Raw genomic sequence first — 21,547 nt, 5'->3', positions numbered from 1 at the left:
TTTAAGGACATCTACCTTTAAGTGTAGACCCAACTTTGTATCAGCAAGTAGACTAGCATATGTCGTGAAGATTTCAGAAAATAAGCTGTGATTTATATCAAAAGACGAAGTTGAATCAATCTAAAGGGAGATAAAAACATGACAAATTTCTGTATTATGTCTCAAAATTTTTCAACAAATTTTTCAAATGTTTATATTCCATAACTCTTATTGTTTTTAAACCTCAAAAAATATTTCAACGATGTTGCTTGAAAACATTTTATTATTTTCTGCTAAGAAAAAGCCTGTAAAGATACAATAACATGGAAAAATATAAAATGGCAAGTATAATAAACAGTGGTATAAATGAAAAAAAAAAAGTAATTGGCAGTTATCTCTCCAAAATATATTTAATTTATCAAGCAAATGAGTTTTCATGAACTTTCCCCATAGTACTTAAACATAAATTACAATAGCTCAAAATAGTGAACATGCCATCAGTGGTATACATTTATAATCTCAGCATTTAGAGGCTGAGGTTGAAAGCTGTAAAGGTTCCAGGCAGATTAGGATTATATAGGTTGACTGTGTCTCAAAAGACAAAAAACATAACTAAATATGAATGGGTTTTAAATTATTTTCAAAATACCTGCAACATTTTTGCTAGTAAGGACAGCACTGTTGTTTTGCTTTCTGTGGCAGAATCTGTGGCCCACCATGAATCACATTTCCTCCAGTTTTGCAGAATTGCAGTTGCAAGTTTCAGTCCTTGGTGTTTCTGAACTGCTCGATCCCTGAAGCTCTGATCTAGCATACCATTTAAAACAGTACTCACCTGGAAAAAATTAGTGGATTGAAGAAATATTCGTAATATTGATAGGAATAAAAAAAAACATACTTTCACAAAAAAGTAGCTATTCTTATTCCTCCCCCCTCCCGCCGCCCGTCTCTCCTGCTTCCTTCCCTCTCTGTCTCCCTCCTCAACCCCTCTGAAACAGTCTTGCTATCTTCTTCTGTTTTGGTTAGGCTAAGGCTTTGAATTAGCACACGTCTTGCTTTAATAGTTTTTGTCATTCTGGTTGTTCTTTCTCTGCACCTATTAAGACTTTTTGTTTTTTCTTTCTTTATATCATTCTGTCATTTCAGAGTTGTGGGATAGGAACAGAGGAGGGCCTGCTGGCAGCAGGGACAACCAAGAAAGACCACCTTACCCACAAGCCCTTGCCTGCTAAGTCCCCTTACCAAAAGTAGTAAGCTGATCCCTAGGTTCCATTTTCTAACGCACAACTCTGCCTGTTTTCCCAGAGGCCACTCTGGTACCAGAGGACATCAAGCCACACTTGTACTACTAGGCTCCCAAGAACCAAAGTTAGCACCCAAAATACCACAGGCCACATAGGCTACAAACATACCGGGGAAGATACCCTGCTGGACCTGAAGTCACACTAGTCACCAGAACCCCAGGCCTCTCAGACCAGAAGACTTTAAAACTCAAGTCCAAGTGGATAAAAGACCTCAACATAAACCCACAAACACTAAATCTATTAGAAGAGAAAGTGGGAATAGCTTTGACCTCATTGGCACAGGAGACAACTTCCTGAACAGAACACCAATTAACACCAATTGGTGCTCAGGCACCAATTAATAAATGGGAACTCATGAAATTGAAAAGCTTCTGTAAGGCAAAGGACACTGTCAATAGAACAACACAGCAGCCTACAGAATGGGGAAAGATCTTTACCAACCCGAATATCCAAAATATATAAAGAACTCAAGAACTGAGACATCAACAAATCTATTACCCAATTAAAAATGGGATACAGAGCTAAACAGAATTCTCAACAGAGGAATCTCTAATGGCTGAGAAGCATTTAAAGAAATGTTCAATGTTCTTAGTCATCAGGGAACTGCAAATCAAAACAACTCTGAGATTCCATCTTATACCAGTAAGAATGACTATGACCAAGAACTCAAGGTTATGGAGAAAGGTGAAGACTCCTCCATTGCTGATAGGAATGAAAAGTTTCTTATTTTTAATTATTTTTCAGTTTATTTATTTTACTTCCCAAAGGTGCCCCTTCCTTCCTCTCCTTCCTGTTCTCTCTTTCCCCTTTCCCTTCTCCCCTTCACCCCAGAAAAGGAGAGCCTCCCTTCCCCTATATCAGTCCTCCCCAGCATATTAAATGACATCAGGATTGAGCATACCCTCATCCTGAGGCCAGGCAAGGCAGCCCTGCCAGGGGGAAATGGTCCAAAAGCAGGCAACAGAGTCTATGTTAGAAACAAACAACCCCCACCATATGGGGTAAGTGCCCCATATGAAGACTAAGCCGCCATCAGCCACATATGTGCAGGAGGCCTAGGTTCAGACCATGCATGCTCCTTAGTTGATGTCTCAGTCTCTGTAAGCCCCCACAGGGCTGAGTGGGCTGTCTCTGTTGGTCTTCCTATAAGGTTCCTATCTACTTCAGGTTCTTCCATCTTTCCTTCAACACTTCCACAAGATCCCTGGAGCTCTGCCTCATGCTTGGCTGCAAGTCCTAGCATCTTTCTCAATCCCCTGCTGATGGAGCCTCTCAGACGACAGTCAAGATAAGAGAAGTGCAAACTTGTAACAACCATTTTGAAAATCAATCTGGCAGTTTCTCAGAAAATTGGGAATAGCTCTACCTCAAGACTCAGCAAGCTATATCACTCCTGGACATATTCCCAAAAGATGCTCCACCATACCACACGGGCACTTGCTCAACTGTGTTTATAATAGCCAGAAACAGGAAACAAACTCGATAACCCTCAACCAAAAGAAAGATAAAGAAAATGTGGTACATTTACACCAACAGAGTATTACTCAGCCATTAAAAACAATGACATCATGAAATTTGCAGACAAATGGATGAACTAGAAAAGATCACTCTGAGTAAGTCAACCCAGACCCAGAAAGACAAACATGGAATGAACTCATTAAGTAAAGGATAACCATGCTACAATCACAGACCCAAAGAACCTAAGTAACAAGAAGGACCCCAGAGGAATGTTTGAACCTCACTGAGAAGGGGAAATAGATTCGACATGGGGGTGAATAGAGGGAAGAGGTGGTGGGAAGACAAGAGAGAAAGTACTGGGAAAGAGAATTGGAATTGATTGGAAGCATCTCTGATACAAACTAGAAACCCAGAACACTGGAAACTCCCAGGAATCTATGAGGGTGATTCCAGTTAAGACTCCTAGTAACAGGAGATATGGACCCTGTATTGGCCATCTCCTGTAACCAGGCAAGATTTCCAATGGAGGGATTCAGACACCAACCCAGCCACAAAACCTTTGACTCACAATTTCTCCTGTCTACAAGATGTGCAGGGGTAAAAGATGGAGCAGAATTTGAAGGAATGGTCAACCAATGACTGGCCCAGCTTAAGATCCATGCCATGAGAGTTTGTCCACCCTTCACACTATTAATGATGTTCTGCTATACTTGCAGACAGGCATCTAGCATAACTCATCTGAGAGGCTTTACCCAGCATCTGATGACAACTGATGCAGAGACCACAGTCAAACATTATGTGGAGCTGTGGGAATTCTGTGGAAGAAGAGGAGGAAGGATTGAAGGAACAAGAGAGGTCAAGGACACCACTCAGAAACCTAGAGAATCAACTCACCTGGGGATCATAGAGACTGTACTGCCAACCGGAGAGCATGCATGTGATAGACCTAGGCCCTCTGCACATATAGAACTTTTTTTTTTTTTTTTTGAGAGGGGGCTAGGAGCAAATGCATGTGGGTGGCAGGGGGAGTTGAGGTGAGAGAGACTGAGAAGAGAGGAGGAAAGGAAACCTACAATCAGGAGGTAAAGTAAATAATTTTAAAAAAGTAGAATGGGAAAGATTTGATCATAGAGCTAATCCTTCCTCCAGCATTTTATATAGTATTGGACTTTTAGGTAGGTTTTAAATTTAGAATTAATTTACTTTAGTTACATTAGAGAATACAAAGCTTAGACTCCCACCCCCCATTCTGGCCCCAGAGAAGAAGCAAGATAATACAGCATTAAAAAAATTATGCAAGAAACCCTCCCTTAACATCAGCAACAGCAAATAATGTAAACTTAGTCTGGCATGTAAATAAAATGACTTATCTTGTCCATGTCTACATTTCCATTGCTTGATGGCTGGAGTAGAGGAGACTGCTGCCCATAGGATCATGCAATAAAACTATGGTGGTATATAACCTTCAAGGATTAACAGTTGGTGACATTTTGCTATGTGGAATAATGCCTTAAAAATAAGTAATATTCTAGCAGAGACAGGAGGGTCTCTGCTAAGTTGAAGCCAACCTGATCAAAAATGTGGTCTCCAGGACTACAGAGCAAGATCTTGTCATAAAAATAAAATAATAAACACTCCTGGGCACATGAGAGGTGTGGAAGCTCCAACAGGACATTCTAGCAAAATTCAGTACCCTACAAAGTTATATGTTATAGTGTTAAGCTGAGAGACAGTGCTAAAAGATTTGAGGGAATGGAAAGAATAATATCTATTAACATCAACTATCTTGATAAAGATTGTGTTTTTTCCTATGGATTTTATTTTCATTCACTGGCAAGACCTTTCAACCTTCCAGATAGAAATCTGGTTTGAGAAAACCCATCAGGTTTTTGTGAAGATTTTGAGAGGGAGAATTCCACTCAGTGCTCTGGACCTGGAGACTTAACTTTAGAATTAGCATACCAGGCTTTCTACATCCAGGGACTTTGTGGATTTAGAGCCCTTTTGTGAGTGTCCTGATAGGGGAAGGTGAGCCTGTATAGTGTGTGGTATCAGCAAACAGCAGACGGAGGCAATAGAGGGAATTATCCATTATCTGCCAGCAATACAGTCCTCTTCATGGCTGTCAGTCTGAACTCCCTATCCAATTTTCAGGAACTAGTCTAAAGGAGTTGAAGGACTTGGCCCAAGTCATCAAAGTCAGTTGTGCCATGACAAAGGTTTGTGAGTCTTCATCCCTGTGACCTGTATGTGCTGTATCCAAGGAAACTCAAGATTAATCCTACTGCGAAGAGCCAGAGTTTCAACTTCCTGGATAGCCCTCAGGCCCAATGGGAAGAAAGTAGCTCAGGCAACCATGGATGAAGTGAAGGAGATGGAGATCATAGCCACCAACTCAGGGGACGTGTGTGCTGAAGGAACACCCAGTTCTCCCAGAGTGCCCAGAGAGCCTCCTCTCCTCTCACTGTCATGGGCTCCATTGCAGGTGCATCATCATGTGAGGCCTATGGCAATCATGAAGCAGAGTTAGCCAACCCTGAGTCTCCCCAGCAAGATGTGCTAAATGGAAAGATGGTTGATTTGGTGAGATTCCTGTTCAAGTTTCAAAGGATGGAGCTAACCACCACGGCAGAAATGATGCACAGGGCCATGAGAGATTTGAGGAGCACTCCCTATGATACTTAGTAAGGCCTCTGAGTGCATGAGGCTAATCTTTGGCATTGACATGATGAAAGTAGATCCATTTACCCACTCCTATTTTCTTTTGCCTGCTCTGGGGATCACCTATGATGGGATGATGCATGATGTTATTGGTGTACCCAAGATAGGCCTAGTTATAGTCACACAATGCATCATCCATATAGAGGATAATTGTGTCAGTGAGGAGGTTTTCTGGGACGTATTGAATACCCTTGGGCTGTATGCTGGGGTTGATCATTTCATATTTGGGGAGCCCAGGAGTCTCATAACTAAAGATTTTGTGCAGGAAGGGTATGTGGAATACAGGCAGGTGCTCAATAGCTGTCCTCCACACTTTGAGTACCTGTGGGGACCAAGGGCTTATGCTGAGACCTCCAAGATGAAAATCTTGCAGTTTTATGCGCCAGAAAATCCTAGCAGATGATAGATACCATTGCTCTGACCATCACAACTTCTACTGTAGTAGCATTTTGAGTCAGACAGAGCAGTGAAATAAGTAGTAAACCCTTATTCAAGAGCTAGTTGGAAGAGAATGTAAAACCATTCCTTTCTTACTGTTCTGTTTGGGTGACTTGAACCTTACTATTTTAAAATGCTGTTACTTTTACTACAAGGTTCATTGCTTGAGATTTTTAAGGTTACAAATGATATTAGTTATACATCTGTTGTTGATCAGGTTAGGAGAATTTTGTTATCTTGAAAACAAACAAGGATGTTTTTTAATTTGTAATATGTTATAAGATATGATACCATTAAAGATAGAATTCCTTGGGTAACAGAAATGAAATTGGCATTAATAATAAAAAAAAAAACAGAATTAATTTTTAATCATGTAAAAAAAAGAAAAAGAAAAAGAAAAGCCATCAGAAACAAAAAAAAAAAAAAAACCTCTCTGTGAACATTAGACAAGAAAATACTTAAAGGTAAAGGTCCTTACCATTTTGGGATTATCTGCTGATGACTTCATGAGCTCTGATACAGCAATATCAAGATTTTTCAATAGCTCACTGTTGATTACTTCTGAGAACAAAGTATAGAAATACTCCCCATGGGAGAAGCTGATGTTTCTCTGTGAACTGCCCAAATGCTGCATAGACAATGGTGCTGAATTCAGGAGCAAACTCACAAGGTGCTCACACTAAGGAAGAGAGAAGACCAGAGTAGAAAATCTGCCCCAAGAAAGACCCTGAGGTTGATCCACAGTTAAATCTACAAGATGCCTTCTAAAGTGAGCCTGATATGTAAAATCAGGACTCAAGTTTAAATTACACGTATTTAATTTAATGTCTATTTTCTAGGTTTCACTATGTGACAGAAACCTTTAAATTGATATTGCTTACAAATTTCCAGAACAACCTTGTTGTTCAGAGAATAGTCTAATATGAACAAGTTGTTTTGGACAACAGAAGTGTAATTAAGAACATCAATGAGACAAAGAAGAGGTTCTTGTAATGGGAGAAATAATAAGGGACGACCGAATGGAACAGACACACAGACAGGGCTGGTTGTAGTTCTCTGCTACAGCAGATTATATGAAGCCAGCTCTGCCCAATTCAAAGAGTGATGAGGACTTAGGTTGTTGTGGTACCTTGAGTGCCTCAAGATTACCATTCAGAGTTCCTTTAACTATCCACTCCAAGAACTGACAAGGACAGGAAAAGAAACTTGTCAACCCAGGTTAAGGTTAGTGAAAAAAATGTTCTTTTCCTAAGTTCTTTTGTAAACAAAGCTGAACAGAAACTTCAATTTCAGAATGATTTGCTTTTTATCTTAATAAAGCACTAAAGAAGACAGCCTTAGAGAAAAAGTCAGCAAGTCAATTATAATATATGTCCATCTAAGACCTTACTAACCAAATTTCACACCTTTTGGAGATATCACAAATAAGTTATGTAAGTCACTCAACAGAAAGTGTGGAATGCAGCTATTTTCCCTACCAGTCCTCCAAAAGCAAAGGCTAATTCCAGGAGTCCATTGGCCAGTTTCTTACAGCTGGGGTCCAATGTCTGTAGGTGCTGCCTTTCTTCTGTAGGTATAATGCCTTTATAAACCAAGGAGAGCAGTCTCATGCCAATGGAACAACTCAACACTGTAGACTAAAGGAAAAATTGACATGAAGTACCTAGTGAGAGAAGGTGTTTAAGACAAAAATATGTTTCTACTTTAGTTAAAAAGTCTGTGTTAGCTAACAATGATAAGTTTTCCAATGCTTAGGACAACTTTCTTAAGCTATAGATTTCATGTATGTCTTTCTGTAATATAGACACTATGCAATTGGTTTCTAAAATGTTTGAGGTTACTAAAATTTCAACAGTCCTTTATTCCTCTTTCATTTAGTCTTTACCTTCATATTCACATGAGAGACAACACCTACATGTTAAAGTTCTGTAATTTCTGTTTCAGTATATTTTGTACATACAATATTTTAAATAAATAATACGAATACCAATTTGTATGACCATAATTAAATTACTATAATAAAGCCAAAAGATATGTAAAAACGAGTTAATCATGGTTACCTGAGGTGGTGATATAGCATGAGAGAAACCAGCTTTGTGAAGCTGTTTACAGGCTGACAAGACAGACAGGAACTTGCTCATTTCTTGACGAGCATCAGAGCTACACAAGTTAATGGCACAAAGCTCTTCAACACTGGACGTAAGAAAAACAGAAAACCAGATAAGAACACACTAAGGAACTGTGTGTGCTATTATAGATTCACTAATCACCTGTTTCTCAAACTCATTATTACAGTCCTGGAAAACACAAAGATAACGCCAGAAAAAGATTCGTAAGACAAATCAGCCTTGAAAAGCAAGTGTAGTGTTAAGCACATCTACTGTCCTCTCCCATCCTACATGCAGAGAATGAATTAGTGAGGCTCAGGATTTCCAAATACACATGATATATTTGTGTGTACACACACGTAAAGACACACACTCACTGACAAGTTCTTTTCTTGAGGACTTAGCAGCTGTGGATGTCAGAAACACTGGATGGGGACCTTAGATCATGGTAACTGTGAGCATGGCCCGAGTACCTACCTCTGTGCTGTCACTTTCTCCTTCAGATGAGTCTCCAGCATGTCTCTGAATGGGGAATTCCTTAGTGCTTTCAGCAGGTTTACACAAATGCTGGGAAGATGGTTCATAACCTGGACGTCGCCAATATTAAAACCTATGCTCAGGGGCTCACAGAGCACTTTCACTAAGACCCTCATAAGGTTTATGTTACACAAGTCCTTCTCCAGGAGCTATAAAAATAGAAAAGACAGATGGAATAGGAGTACTTCTTAAATAGCAGCTCTCTTTTTATCATATTGTAAAATTTTAAAAAGTCCACAAGGCTGGGAACAGAATTTGGCAGACTCTCTCAAAAGGATTGAAGATGTATAAAAATGCTTGAAAACAAAAGGATTTAGATTTCAGGTTTTTCATTTGTTTGTTTAGTTTTAGAATGTCTAGAGAGACTCTACCACATAAATATCACTACTCTGAAAAGCTAAAAACCAAAATTCTCCAAAACCTACAACATTTTGACATGAACGTTTTGGAACATTTCATATTTTTGACGTTCAGGTTAGAAATGTTCAGCAATTATTTTCAAAAACAGATTGTATATTGTGGTAACATTATTGTTAAACAATAAATACTTGAAAACTGATAAGACTACACTTAAAGAGTTTTCACATGTGGGGTATGAGGGAATAGAGATGTTAATTGGTTTGACTTAACGACATATATACATGGACCAAATATGGTGTACAGCATAAATTCATGTCTTTTATTCATTAATTAAAGTAAGAACAACTTCCTGTAATGGAACTTCTCAGGAGCCAAAGCCACTCCCAAAAATTATTAGTAGTAAATATTAGTTATAGAGAATAATAGGTTCATTGTGACAATATCATTCATGCATGTGAAACATTTTAATTAAGTTGTAGTCCTCATTATACCATTGTGTCCCTTTCCTCCTTTTTAAAAGCACCTCAACCCTCTATTTTCATGTCCTCTCTAGTCCACACATGACGGGAAATGTGATACTTGTCTGGGTTTGGATGACTTCAGTTAATATCTCTACTTTCATTTATTCTCCAGTAAATTATGTATCTCATTATGTATATAACCATATATATTCCATTATTGTCATGTAAGGTGATTCCCTAACTTGCTATCATGAATAGTGCTGCAATAAACATGGGAATAACCAGTCACAAACCTTTAACCACAGCACTTGGGAGTCAGAGGCAGGTGATTCTTTGTGAATTCCAGGCCACCTTGGTTTACACAGTGCAGCCGGCCATGGTTACAATTTTCATTTATCGCAAAAGCAAACAAATAGACAAATAAACAAAAAATGGGTAAATGGGCATCTGTATGCTTATTTTGGTTCCTTTAGATATATGAGCAGAATGGTATGCTTAGGTCATACATAATGATTCCACTTTTACTTTTTGAGGAATATACATCCTGATTTCCACAGTGTATGGACTAATTTATGATCCTTTTTTTTAGTAAAATTAAGAGTGCTAGGGATGGAATATATGGCTTACACATTGCAAGAAAGGACTCTCCTGCTGAACTACACCTTCAGGCCCTGCTTCCCAAAGCAGCACTTGATTTTCTTTTCATATAATCTTCACCAGTATTTGTACTGTTTCTTGTACTTGTAACATTATTTGTATTTGGTTTCTTGATGATAATTATTTGAACTGGGCTAAGATGGCATCTCAATGCAATTTTGATATGTTTCTTTTTCATGGCTAATGATCTAAGGCAATGTTTTTCAACCTTCCTAATGTTGCGATCCTTTAATAAGGTTCACGTTGTGTTGACTTGATAACTATAACTTTGAATCATAATGTAAATATTTTTGCATATAGAGGTTTGCCAAAGGGATCTTGAACCACAGGTTGAGACCCTCTAATATAAGGGAAACAAAATATTTCCCATGATAAAGTACTAATCTCACATAAACAGAGAAGGTGAGACCCTACCTTGCAAACTTCCGGAGAGTTATTGAGCAGGGTTGTGGTAAATTCCATAATCCGGACCAAGACTGTGCATTTGCTATAATTGTATTTTTCTTCCTCTTGTAGGCTGGGGGGGCCAGTCACCCCAGTGCCAAAGTGTTGTTCTACTGCTCTAGCATCATATGTTGCTATGCTTTCTAAAAAGAAAGCCACTGACTTCAAAAGTGAAGATCGTGCTTCAGTACCTAGGAATAATAGCAGTAAAATATTAGTGTACATTTCTTCCTAACTCTACTAAAATTAATGTGCAGTTCCTTCTTGAAATACAAGGGATAATATACACTAAAAAAAAAAAAAAAGCTTTAAAAACAAAAAAAGCTCAAGAAAAAATGAATAAAACAGCAGTTATTTCTTCTTAGTTCAAATTTTGAATGAAATTATAATCCAAATAGAATCCCATTTCAGACATAACAGTATCTATACAGAGTCAGGTCATATGTTTATTTATATATTTACTTATTACTACAGCAGGACTGAACACAGGCCATCCTGTACACGACAAAAGCACCCTGCCCTAAGCTTATCCCTCCCCCTCTTGTTATGATTTGAACACTTGGTCCCAACTGGTGTTGGGAGTTTTGCAGCTTTTAAAAGGTGAGAACAATTAGAAGACATAGGTCCCTGGTAATCTATTTTTGTTTTCTGGAATACTCTCACTTTTTGTCAATCATGAGGTGAAGAGATCTGCCACATCTTCCTGTCATCATGACATATATACAGCCAGGCCTTGATGGAAGGAGGCCAAACAATTCTATCCTTCAAAGTGTCTAGGTGAGAATTTCGTCACAAAGTTTGACTAACAGAAGTCTTAACTCTCAAATATTACTTACGAGAGTTATGATTTAAAAGAGTAATTTGGCAACTCATTAAAAAAAAGATCTAACAAATAAATTATGCATGTTAATCTCTGGCAAATATTTTCAATTTCTATGGTTTGAACACTGAAATTTCAACCTAATTCAATATGGCAAAATAGCAAATAATGTTCATTTTCCCAATTTTTGCTCTTTGAGATAGGGTCATGTTTGCATAACCCAAGCTGGATTAAAACTTGTGATCCTCCTGCTTCTCCCATTCTTGAAGTGGGAAAATAGGTATGCACCATCACATCTGACATTGTTTTTAATAATGAAGAAATGGCAATACTTCTCCAACGGGCAATACAAAAACAAATGACAGTGGCTGTCTTTAATCGAGTATGTTAGGCATTTGCTAACAGAAACACTCTCTAGCTCAACTCCACATTGCCTTATAAAATTCACGTCTGAACAAAACCAAGTTGTTTCCTTCCCCACCGCATACTGCTCACTGTGGCACTTCTTCCATTTATATTGCTCCACTCTTTTCATAGTTCACTACCCTAAGACATAGTAACAGTCAGACTTCAGAACCCCAGAAAAGAGAACAATGATAAATATTAAGACATATGCTCAAAGAAAAAACAAAGCTAATGACTAAAAGGGCCTCTTTTCCCTCCCTTCATTCCTTCTTTAAGCTGCAGGACAATTTAATTAGAGTTTGAAAGACAGCAGGGCATGTAAGCTATAAATCTCAGCTAAAATGGCAAAAACAGAAATCCAGGCCTTCTGCAGTTAATGAATGAATGAAGTACTGAAGGAGTGTGTATTATTAACAGGAGCATGGACTGGTCAAATGTCAATGCCTCAGACCGTAAGAAATAGCAAGGTCAGGTCTATAAACTTGCCTCAAAGACCCACCTGCATTATGTGCGACAATTTGGTTATATTGTTTTATTTTAATTCAACTCTAAAAAGTTTCTAAATCTTAATTTTTGTCTTGACCCACTTTTACTCAGTAGTGAGTAGTTCAGTTTCCATGAGTTTGTATAATTTCTACTGATGTTGATATTCAACTTTCATCTATGGTGGTCAGACAGGATGCAGGGTGTTATTTGAGTTTTCTTACATCTGTTGGGATTTGCTTTATGTTCAAGTATGTGGTCAGTTTTAGAGAAAGTTCCAAAAACTGCTGAGATGAAGACAAATTCTTCTGTTTGGATGAAATCCATTTGTCTTATAAAATCAGTTAGTTGCAGCACTTTCTTTGCTTAAGTTTTTTTAATGTTTATTTTTATGTATATGAGTGGTCTATATACATGCATACCACCATGCCAGAAGGCATCAGATCATATTAAAGATGGTTCTGAGTCACCATGTGATTACTAGGACTTGAACTCAGAACCTCTGGAAAAGCAGACAATGCTCTTTAATCACTAAGCCATCTCTAGAGCTCCTCTTTGTTTAGTTTTTGTCTGGATGATCTACTGGCAAGAGTTGGGTATTAAAGCCATTCACTGTCAGTGTCTGAGGGTCAATATGTGATTTTAGCTGTTACAGTGTTTTGGTTTTTAACTTGTGTGGCCTTGGTGCATAAATTAATAGAATTACAATATCCTCTTGGTGTATTTTTCCTTTGACAGGTATATAGTGTCCATCCCTATCCCTTTTGACTACTTTTGGTTTAATATCTATTTTGTCAGAATTAAAATGGCTATACCTATTCGCTTCTTTGGTCCATTTACTTGTAATATCTTTCCCATCCTTTTACCCTGAGGTGATATCTATCTGTGAAGGGCACAGGGCCTTTTGTTCAAAGATAAGCACTAAAGAAACCTGGAAGTTAAACAATCAGGGTTGTCTCTTCAAAGAAAGAGATGTATAACCTATTTATGCCCACAGGGCTAGAAATGGATGTGGTTAATAGCCTGGTGACCTCAGCACTATCTGTATGACTGAGGCCATACTTGGCTCCCCCAGAATCTTACCAAAAGCACTGCAAGTGGTTAATAGCCTATTCCTTTGAACTATCTGTATGATCTCACCATACCAGATCTTCCCCAGGCCCTTAAGATGACAAGTCCAGTCTCTCTATAGGACCTATCTTTATGAAAGAGGGGACATATCTTTGAAATAATTCAATGTAATTATATGTTAAGCTTTATTGTGCCCAGGGGAATGTGTATGTCTCACGGGCCCACACGTGCACTCACACACACACACACACACACTTTCTAAATTGTGCTGTACTTAACTATGCCTAAAATAAACTACCTGTTGTTGGGCTTTCAAAGTTTGAACCAACATCAGCTATTGAGTCGTACTGAAGTCAAGATTTCCTTCTTGCCTCATGAGGATTGACACTTAGCTGGCTGTTTTGTTTTCAGAGACAACTTTACTCCCAAATCTATCCTTGATATTAAGGCATCTTGGATGCAGCAGAAATATGGATCCTGTTTTCAAACCCATTCTGATAGTCTGACATTTATTTATTTATTTATTTATTCATTTATTTATTTGGAACTGAAACTAATGTTGGAAGTTTTCAATGAGCTGGGTTTGTTAATTCTTCTTATTTTGTTGTTATAGTGTGGGTTTTTTCCTCTCTGTTTTGACTTAGTGCTCCGGGATTATTTATTCCTCATTTTCTGTGGTTAACCTCTTCTGACTGCCCTATTGCCTTCTATAGAACTGGATTGTATATAGATACTGCTTATATTTGGTTTTATTGTGTAATATTTTTCTTACTACAACTATTACGACTGAAAATTTTGCTGGACAGAATAGACTGGGATAGTATCTATAGTTTCTTAAAGTTTATAGGATATCTATAAAGGCCTTTATTGGCTCTTACATTTTCCACTGAAAAGTCAGGTATTATTCTACTAGGTCTGCCTTAATATCTACTAGATCTGCCTTAATATGCTATATAGTCTTTTCCTCTTGCAGCTTTTTAATGTTCTTTCATTGTTCTGTACATTTAGTGTTTTGAATATTATGTGTTTTGGGGAATATCTTTTCTGGTGCAGTCTATTAGGGGCTCTGTATGCTTCTTGCACCTTGACAGGTACCTTCTTTAAGAATGGGAAATTTTGCTCTTTGATCGCTTTCCCTGGTGTGGGTGCCTTGCCAGAACATAGAGGAAGAGTATGCAGGCAGTCCTAATGAGACTTGATAGGTTGGGGTGAGATGACAGGAGAAGAGGGCTCCTCCTGAGGAAAAGGGGAGCGGGATGGAGGGAAGAGAGAGGTTGGGTGGGACTGGGAGGAGATGAGGGAGGGGGCTACAGTGTAAAGTGAATAAATTATAAAAATATATATAATAAAAATAAACAAAAATATTAAACTTTTATAAATTATATAAACAATTTTAAGGATAGTATAAAATATTGTTTAGTTAAATAAGGACTATATACACATTCACATACATGACATATATTTAAAAATCAGAATTATAAATATATATAATGATGGACAATATTATACTTTTTTTCTTATTTCTATAAAGTTCTTCAATAATAAACTGATGATACCATAAAGAAAAGAGAGGGAAATTTTCCTCTATGATTTTGTTGAAAATATTTTGTGTGCCTTTGACCTGAGTTTCTTCTTCCTACATTTCTTTTATATGTAGATTTGGTCTTTACATAGCATCCCAGATTTCCTGTATATTTTGTGAATGGATGATTTTTTTAGGCTTACCTCTGAGGGTTGTTTTTGTTTTTTTGTTTTGTTTTTTGGCTACCTACATTTTTCATTTCCAGTTTTAGCTCAGTTTGGTTTTTGTTTTGTGTGTGTATGTGAGAGAGAGATAGATTTTATTTCTAATTTCATCGCTTCAATCTCCTGTTTATGTTTTCAGACTTCATTAATGGAGTTATTCATATCCTTGTTAAGGTCCTTGAGCATATTCATAATAACTATTTTGAAATGCTAGCTTTCTGCTTCAGCTATATTACATTTCTGAGACCTACTGCAGTAGGGCTACTGGGTTATGGTGGAGGCATATTGTCTTGGGTATTAATGACTGTGCTTTTGTGCTAGGCATCTGGGCTTGGGATGGTTGTTCATTCTAGGTGTTGATCTCTGGGGTTGTCTTTGTTGGGTGAGTTTTTCATTCCTTCATTTCTTTTCTCTTCTCTAGATCATAGACATGTATGGTGGCTGTAGGCTGCCTGGTAGGAAGTGCTTCTGAGTCCCAGTCTATTATGGTCACTGGAAGTTCCAAGTAGAACATGTTTCTAGGTATTGAAGGCTGAAACAAAGCATTCAGGATAGCCTAGGAAGGGGAGTGGTAAAAGGGTCTACAGAAAGGAGAATCAACAGAGTCTCCAGTGAATGGGGTCAGAAAGGGGAGTATGGTGCTTTGAATATGAATAGTCCCCACAGAAAGGTCTCAGAAGCTTAATTTGGCCTTTCTTCCTGCTGCCTGTGAATGAAGATATAGAATTCTCAGCTCCTTCTCCAGGAACATGTCTGCCTGGATTCTGCCATGCTTCTTGCATTACAATAGTGGACTAAACCTCTGAAACTATAAGCCAAACTCAATTAAATGTTTTCCTCTATAAAAGCTGCTTTGGTAATGGTGTCTTCACAGCAATAAAGTCCTAAGACAAGAGGATAGGTCTCTGCAAGTGGTCTGTCACAGGGCTGAGGATAAGACTGGAAATTTTGAAGACAGCAAGGATATCAGGCTGCCCACCTAATTTCCGGGCCAGTATGGCCAGTGGGTTCCCAGGTAGAGAGTGCTTCTGGGTATTGCAGTGTTACAGAGGGGTAGGTCAGTGAGGAAGGAAGGTTCAATCTTTGTTACAGAGAGGATCTTTGGAATCCACAGGGAATAGAAGTAGAGGTTGAAGGCAAGCATCTTCAGAGCTGGGAATCAAATTGAAGAGTTTGCAATGTTGAACAGAAAAGCTTCTATAAGGTTCCTGAACATATTCACAATTGCTTTTTTGAAGTCTTTGTCTTGTGCTTCATCTAAACTGCATTTTTCATGGCTTATTCCAATAGGGTTGCTGGTTTCTGAAGGAGGCATGTTGTCTCGTCTGTTCATGTCTGTATTTCTGTACTGGGATATGGGCATCTAGAAGTCTAATATTTGAGGTGTTTCTTGGTGTAAGGATTTCATTTTCTCATTGTGAGGTGAGTGTTTCTTGGTTGCCATTGCCCACTCTGGATCCTCAGACCAGATGGTGAACCTGTAGTTTGTAGTTTGGCATGTGACACAAAGAAATAGAGAAGGGCTAGGAAGAAAGGCTGCAAGAAGCAATGAGAAAGTGCTAGGATGACCCTGGGTCTGAATCAAGAGATGGATTCCTCAGGAATAGAATGGGGGAGAAAGAGCTCCTGCAAGCAGAACAAAGAGGAAGTCTGGAGAAAACATAATCAAGGATTACATTCTTAAATGGTAAATAGTCTTCAATACAACGTCACTGCCCTAGTTCATCACTGAGAATCTGTTAAGTGGGGTGGAGGTACATATTAGAATTAATCAGTTATGGATCTATTTATTCAAACAAATATTTCTTAGTAGAGTAATACATTGCATAACATTTTACTCAAAGACAAACTATATAGCTGGGCACAATGGCACACACCTGTAATCCCAGAACTCAGGGACATAGGGGCAGATGGATTGCTGTGAGTTCTAGGCCAGCCTGGTCTATAAAGCAAGTCCAAGATAACCAGACGGCCAGGGCTACACACAGAAACCTTGTCTTGAGAAAAACAAAAACAAAAAACCTAATAATAAAATGAAATAAAATGTTATATGACAGTGGTTATATAAAACTGTATCACCTACTGATGTGGAGTGTTATTAGGAGGTAGGGACACCTTTAGAAGGTTGTGTTGGTAGAATCAAGTGAATTTATTGGAAATGTGTGCTTTAGGGCATATTGAGACTGTTGTACCACTTCTTATTCACTTTGCTCCCTGGGTACCATGAGGTTTACAGCTTCCTCTATTATATGCCAAAATATAGGCCAAAAGCAACAAAACCAATCATGGACTGAATCCTCCAAGCCTGTAAACCAAAATCAACCTTTTATCGTAATCTAATTACCTCAGCTTTTTTGTCATAGTAGTGGAAAGCTGATTAACACAAATGAAAATGTAAATAAAAGAGCCTGGAATATAGTTCAGTGATACAAAATCCATGCTAAGTTCTTTTATACGGCACTAAGTAGCTAGTATCTGTTATCAATTTTGTATTATTTTAATTTTACTTTATCTTCTACATGAGTCTCGTCATGTAGCAAGTGGCTGTCCTGGTACTATCTCTGTAGATAAGGCTGGCCTAGAATTCATAGCCTCTGTCTCCAAGTGCTTGTTAGTGTTATTTTGACATGCAGTGTTCAGTTTACCTGAAATAAACTGAGCAGAATCAGGCAACGCTATCTTAGAGTAAACGTCACCCACCTAGGACCTCTTGCACTTCCACAGTCTTCTCCTCAATGAAGGTGTTGTAGCACTCCAGTGCTGCGAGGAGCAAGTCCAGCCACCGCAGCACTGCTTGCAGGCTGACCGGCCCTTGCAAATCAAGTAGGGTCGGCTGAGCAAGAATGCCTGCTGACCGGCCACAGCTGCTAACTGCGCCTTCAAATGTGTTTATGAGAAAAGAAATATCTTCCATTTTTATAAGATCTTTCACCCATAAAGAAGGAGACTTGTTGCCTAAGAGACGAGATTAAAACATATAAAAACATATACTTTAGTATATATACAAAGCAAATATATAAACATTCAAAAATTAAACCTCTTTACTCTCTGAATCTAGTTAAAATTTCAAAATAATACAGGATGATCTTTCTACTATTCCTAATTTGTTTCACTGTTCTTACTTGTAAGAAGTTATTTCCACAAAGCCACTCTCTTCAGATTCCTTAAACTTTGTAAAACATTATTTGAAAAAGCAACAAACTAATATTCTACCTGCTGCATTGTTCTTTTCAAGTTACATTAGAGTACCATGATTTGGGACTTTGACGTTGGTTGAGTTACTCACTTTTCTGATGATCTGGCCTCTGTATCTCAGTCTCCTTATCTCAAGAACAATCGTAAACCTACCTCCTGGGTTGTTACAAAGATTACAGGATTTAATGTTAGAAGATATCCTTATTTGTTATACAAGCTGGACTTGAACTTCTAGATACAAGTGATCTATCTGCCTCAGCCTCCCTAGTTGTGTGAGTTGTGTGTTAAGTAGTGTTTATTAAGTAAGTCAAATGACTTGCTTAAAAAATTGCTTTATTTTGATATTGTACTTTTTCAAACCAAAAAAGGAAAGGGTAAAATTTCATTTTGAATGTTATAAAATCAGTGTCTCAAAAAGGGTAAAATGATTCTGTTACCGGTTAACTTAGACAAAAAAACAAAACAGAATGTATGTCTGATGTATTAAGAGGACATGTTTCTACAAAAAGGAGAACAAAATCCGTTATTTTCCCTAAGAACCAAAGAAAATTATTATTGTGAGAAAAAAAAATAATATGGTATTTAAATTCTACTGCATGTGTCAAGAAAAACAAAAATCAATTATCAGAAGGAAAAGTCAGATCTACTGACAGAGTAAAACATGGGAACCTTATCAGGTGCTATGCTGGCTAGTTTTAAGTCAACCTGGCACAATCTAAAGTTATCTAAAAGGAGGGAACTTCAGTTGAGAAAAATGCCTCCATACGACCCAGCTGTAAGGCATTTTCTTAATTAGTTAGTGGTTGATGGGGAAGGGCCCATGCCATTGTGGGTGGTGCTATGCCTGGTCCTGGTGTCTATTTAAAAAAAAAAGAAACGCAGGCTGAGAGACACATAAGCAGTAACCCTCTATGGAGTCTGCATTAGCTCCTGCCTCAAGGTTCCTGCCCTGTTTGAGTTCCTGTCTCCAATAATTAACAGTGATATGGAAATGTAAGCCAAATAAGCCCTTTCTTCCCCGCACTGCTTTCAGCCATGGTGCTTCATCCAAAACAATAGACACCCTAACTAGGACAGATGCAGAATATCCTCAAGGTTTCTCTCTCTCAACTGAGTGGAGTGGCATATTCATGCAATCCCAGCAGCATGGAGGAATGAGAGGATAAGAAGTTCAAGGCCATACACAGCTACACAATACGTTTGAGGTCAGCCTAGGCCACACACTTTCTTGCAAAAAAAAAAAAAAAAGAGAGTATATATATTTATGTATGTATGTATGTATGTATGAATACACACATACATACACACATATATAAACATGTGTATATACACATAAACATATTATGTGTATATACACAAGTATATATGTATGTATATCTATCTTTTAATGTGTGTATGTGTATGTATGTTTGTATATGTATATCTATACAACAAACAAAAGAAAAAGAAGAGGAGGGGAAGGAAAAAATAGAAGAGGAAAAATATCTCTTAAAAGAGAAAAAAAAAGGAGCTGGAGAGATGACTCAGAGATTAAAAATATGTACTGTTCTTCCCAAAGGTCCTGAGTTCAATTCCCAGCAACCACATGATGGCTTATAACCATCTGTAGTGAGATCTGGTGCGCAGGTACACATACACGCAGAATGCTGTATAAATAATAAATACATTTTTAAAAAAGAGGAAAAAAAGGAGTATCTCTTAGAAAGCTCCTCACTGTGACAGGTGGCCTCTATGGTATCAATCAAACTCACGCTAGTTCTTAATGATCAGAAGAAACTGAATAGTCATGTCTCTCATAAGCCTGACACAGCATAAACAAGCCTACAACTGCTATGAAATTCCATTGACCTTGGTTATTCATATTCCTTGATGCTTCAATACAATTACCTAAAGAGATGCCCACCACTGCTGCTTAAAAAATTGGGGAAGAAATTATAAGAGGTCACAGATGACATAAACCAAAGAAAATACATTATTTTGTTTGTTTTCTATTAGAAAAAGGAAAAGCTTTATCTACTACTTGATATCCTTACCTTACAGACACATTCATTCACTCACTCACTCACTCATTCATTCATTCATTCATTCATAGACACACTCTCGCTAGTCAGCCTGGAACCTACGGAGAAGTCCACCTGTGTCTCCTGGGATTAAACTCATATGCTACCACAACTGGCAAAACAAAACAAAAAACAATTTTGAGAGCAAAATTTAGTTGAAAATATAGGAGGTTGCAATATAGGCAACTAAGAACAGCAGAAGAAATGTCTAGGATCAGTTAAATTGATATCACAGAAACTGTAAACAGTGTAAGAATCAGAGTGGAGGTGGCAAGTGAAGGATGGGGGTGGAGTCTGCCAAGCAGCACCACCTAAAATGGCTTAAACATTCAGAGAAAACTATGACTTTTCCAGCAAGCTCCCCTTTGTAGGTGGTTGTGACAATGACTTTAGAGACTGAACACATCTAAAGTGACAGCAGTGTGGATGCAGGAAGATGGCTCAGTGAGCTTGTTGAGCAAAGCTGAGAACCTGCATCCCTAATACCCATAGAAAGCCTGGGCATAATGGTGTGCATGTACACCTTAGTGCTGGGAGAAGAGTCAAAGGTGGATACATAAAACCTGTTGACCCTGCCAGTCCAGTCCAATTGGTGAACAAATGAGAGATTATGTATGTTTGAATTTTATTGTCAAGTTTTTATTGACACAAGCTAGGGCCATCTAGAAAGAAACAGGATAAAATGAGAAAATTCCTCCATCAGATTGGGCAAGTCTATAGCATGTTTTGTTGATTAATGAATGATGTGAGATGGCCCAACCCTGGGCAGGTAGTCTTGTATTATATAAGAAAGCTGAGCAAACCAAGGAAAACAAACCAGTAAGCTGTATTTCTTTTGTTCTTGCATCCAGGCTCTTGCCCTGATTTTCCTTCATAATGTAAACCCTCTCCTCTTCATGTTGCTTTTGATCATGTTTTTTGTTTTTTTTTTCCCCCACAGCAATAGAAAAGTAACAAAAACACCATCTCTATTTTTTTTTTTTTAGAATGCTGGCGATTTCCTATTGAGTAAAACATAACTGATTTATTTTGAATATCTGAATCTGTGAAAAGGGGGTATTAGAAAACAAACTCTTCAGTGTATTAAGCATGTACTCTAAGTATGTCTCCACAATACAATACTTGGATTATTCACCAAGTTTTGTTAGCTGCAATGACAAATCAACTCTTCTTTACTATTTAAATGAGACAGAAAAAACAAATAAATTTTGTGGTGAAATAAAAATGATAGTGGAGAATCCTAAATTTACTTCTGTATTATTTCATAATATCTAGATGGCATTTTTTTCTGTCCTACCAC

General features: G+C 37.9%; 1 protein-coding gene and 1 pseudogene across 2 annotated transcripts in view; one reads left to right on the top strand and one right to left on the bottom strand.

The window, feature by feature from the left end:
• The window catches only part of Prkdc (protein kinase, DNA-activated, catalytic subunit), a 203,951-nt gene that overhangs the window by 123,065 nt on the left and 59,339 nt on the right, over positions 1–21,547 (bottom strand). For both annotated transcript variants that reach the window (XM_060391032.1, XM_060391033.1), the window contains 8 exons: positions 17,693–17,947; positions 10,438–10,658; positions 8,486–8,694; positions 7,961–8,093; positions 7,379–7,537; positions 6,379–6,579; positions 629–814; positions 16–120 (listed from right to left, as the gene is read on the bottom strand). In XM_060391032.1, the coding sequence (XP_060247015.1) occupies positions 16–120; positions 629–814; positions 6,379–6,579; positions 7,379–7,537; positions 7,961–8,093; positions 8,486–8,694; positions 10,438–10,658; positions 17,693–17,947 (1,469 nt within the window). The remainder of the gene's footprint in view (positions 1–15; positions 121–628; positions 815–6,378; positions 6,580–7,378; positions 7,538–7,960; positions 8,094–8,485; positions 8,695–10,437; positions 10,659–17,692; positions 17,948–21,547) is intronic.
• On the top strand, positions 2,280–5,865 carry LOC110561333 (melanoma-associated antigen 10-like; annotated as a pseudogene).

The sequence above is a fragment of the Meriones unguiculatus genome, chromosome 9, assembly GCF_030254825.1.
Source record: "Meriones unguiculatus strain TT.TT164.6M chromosome 9, Bangor_MerUng_6.1, whole genome shotgun sequence".
Classification (NCBI taxonomy): Eukaryota; Metazoa; Chordata; class Mammalia; order Rodentia; family Muridae; genus Meriones; species Meriones unguiculatus.
This window is presented reverse-complemented; position numbering and strand designations above follow the sequence as displayed.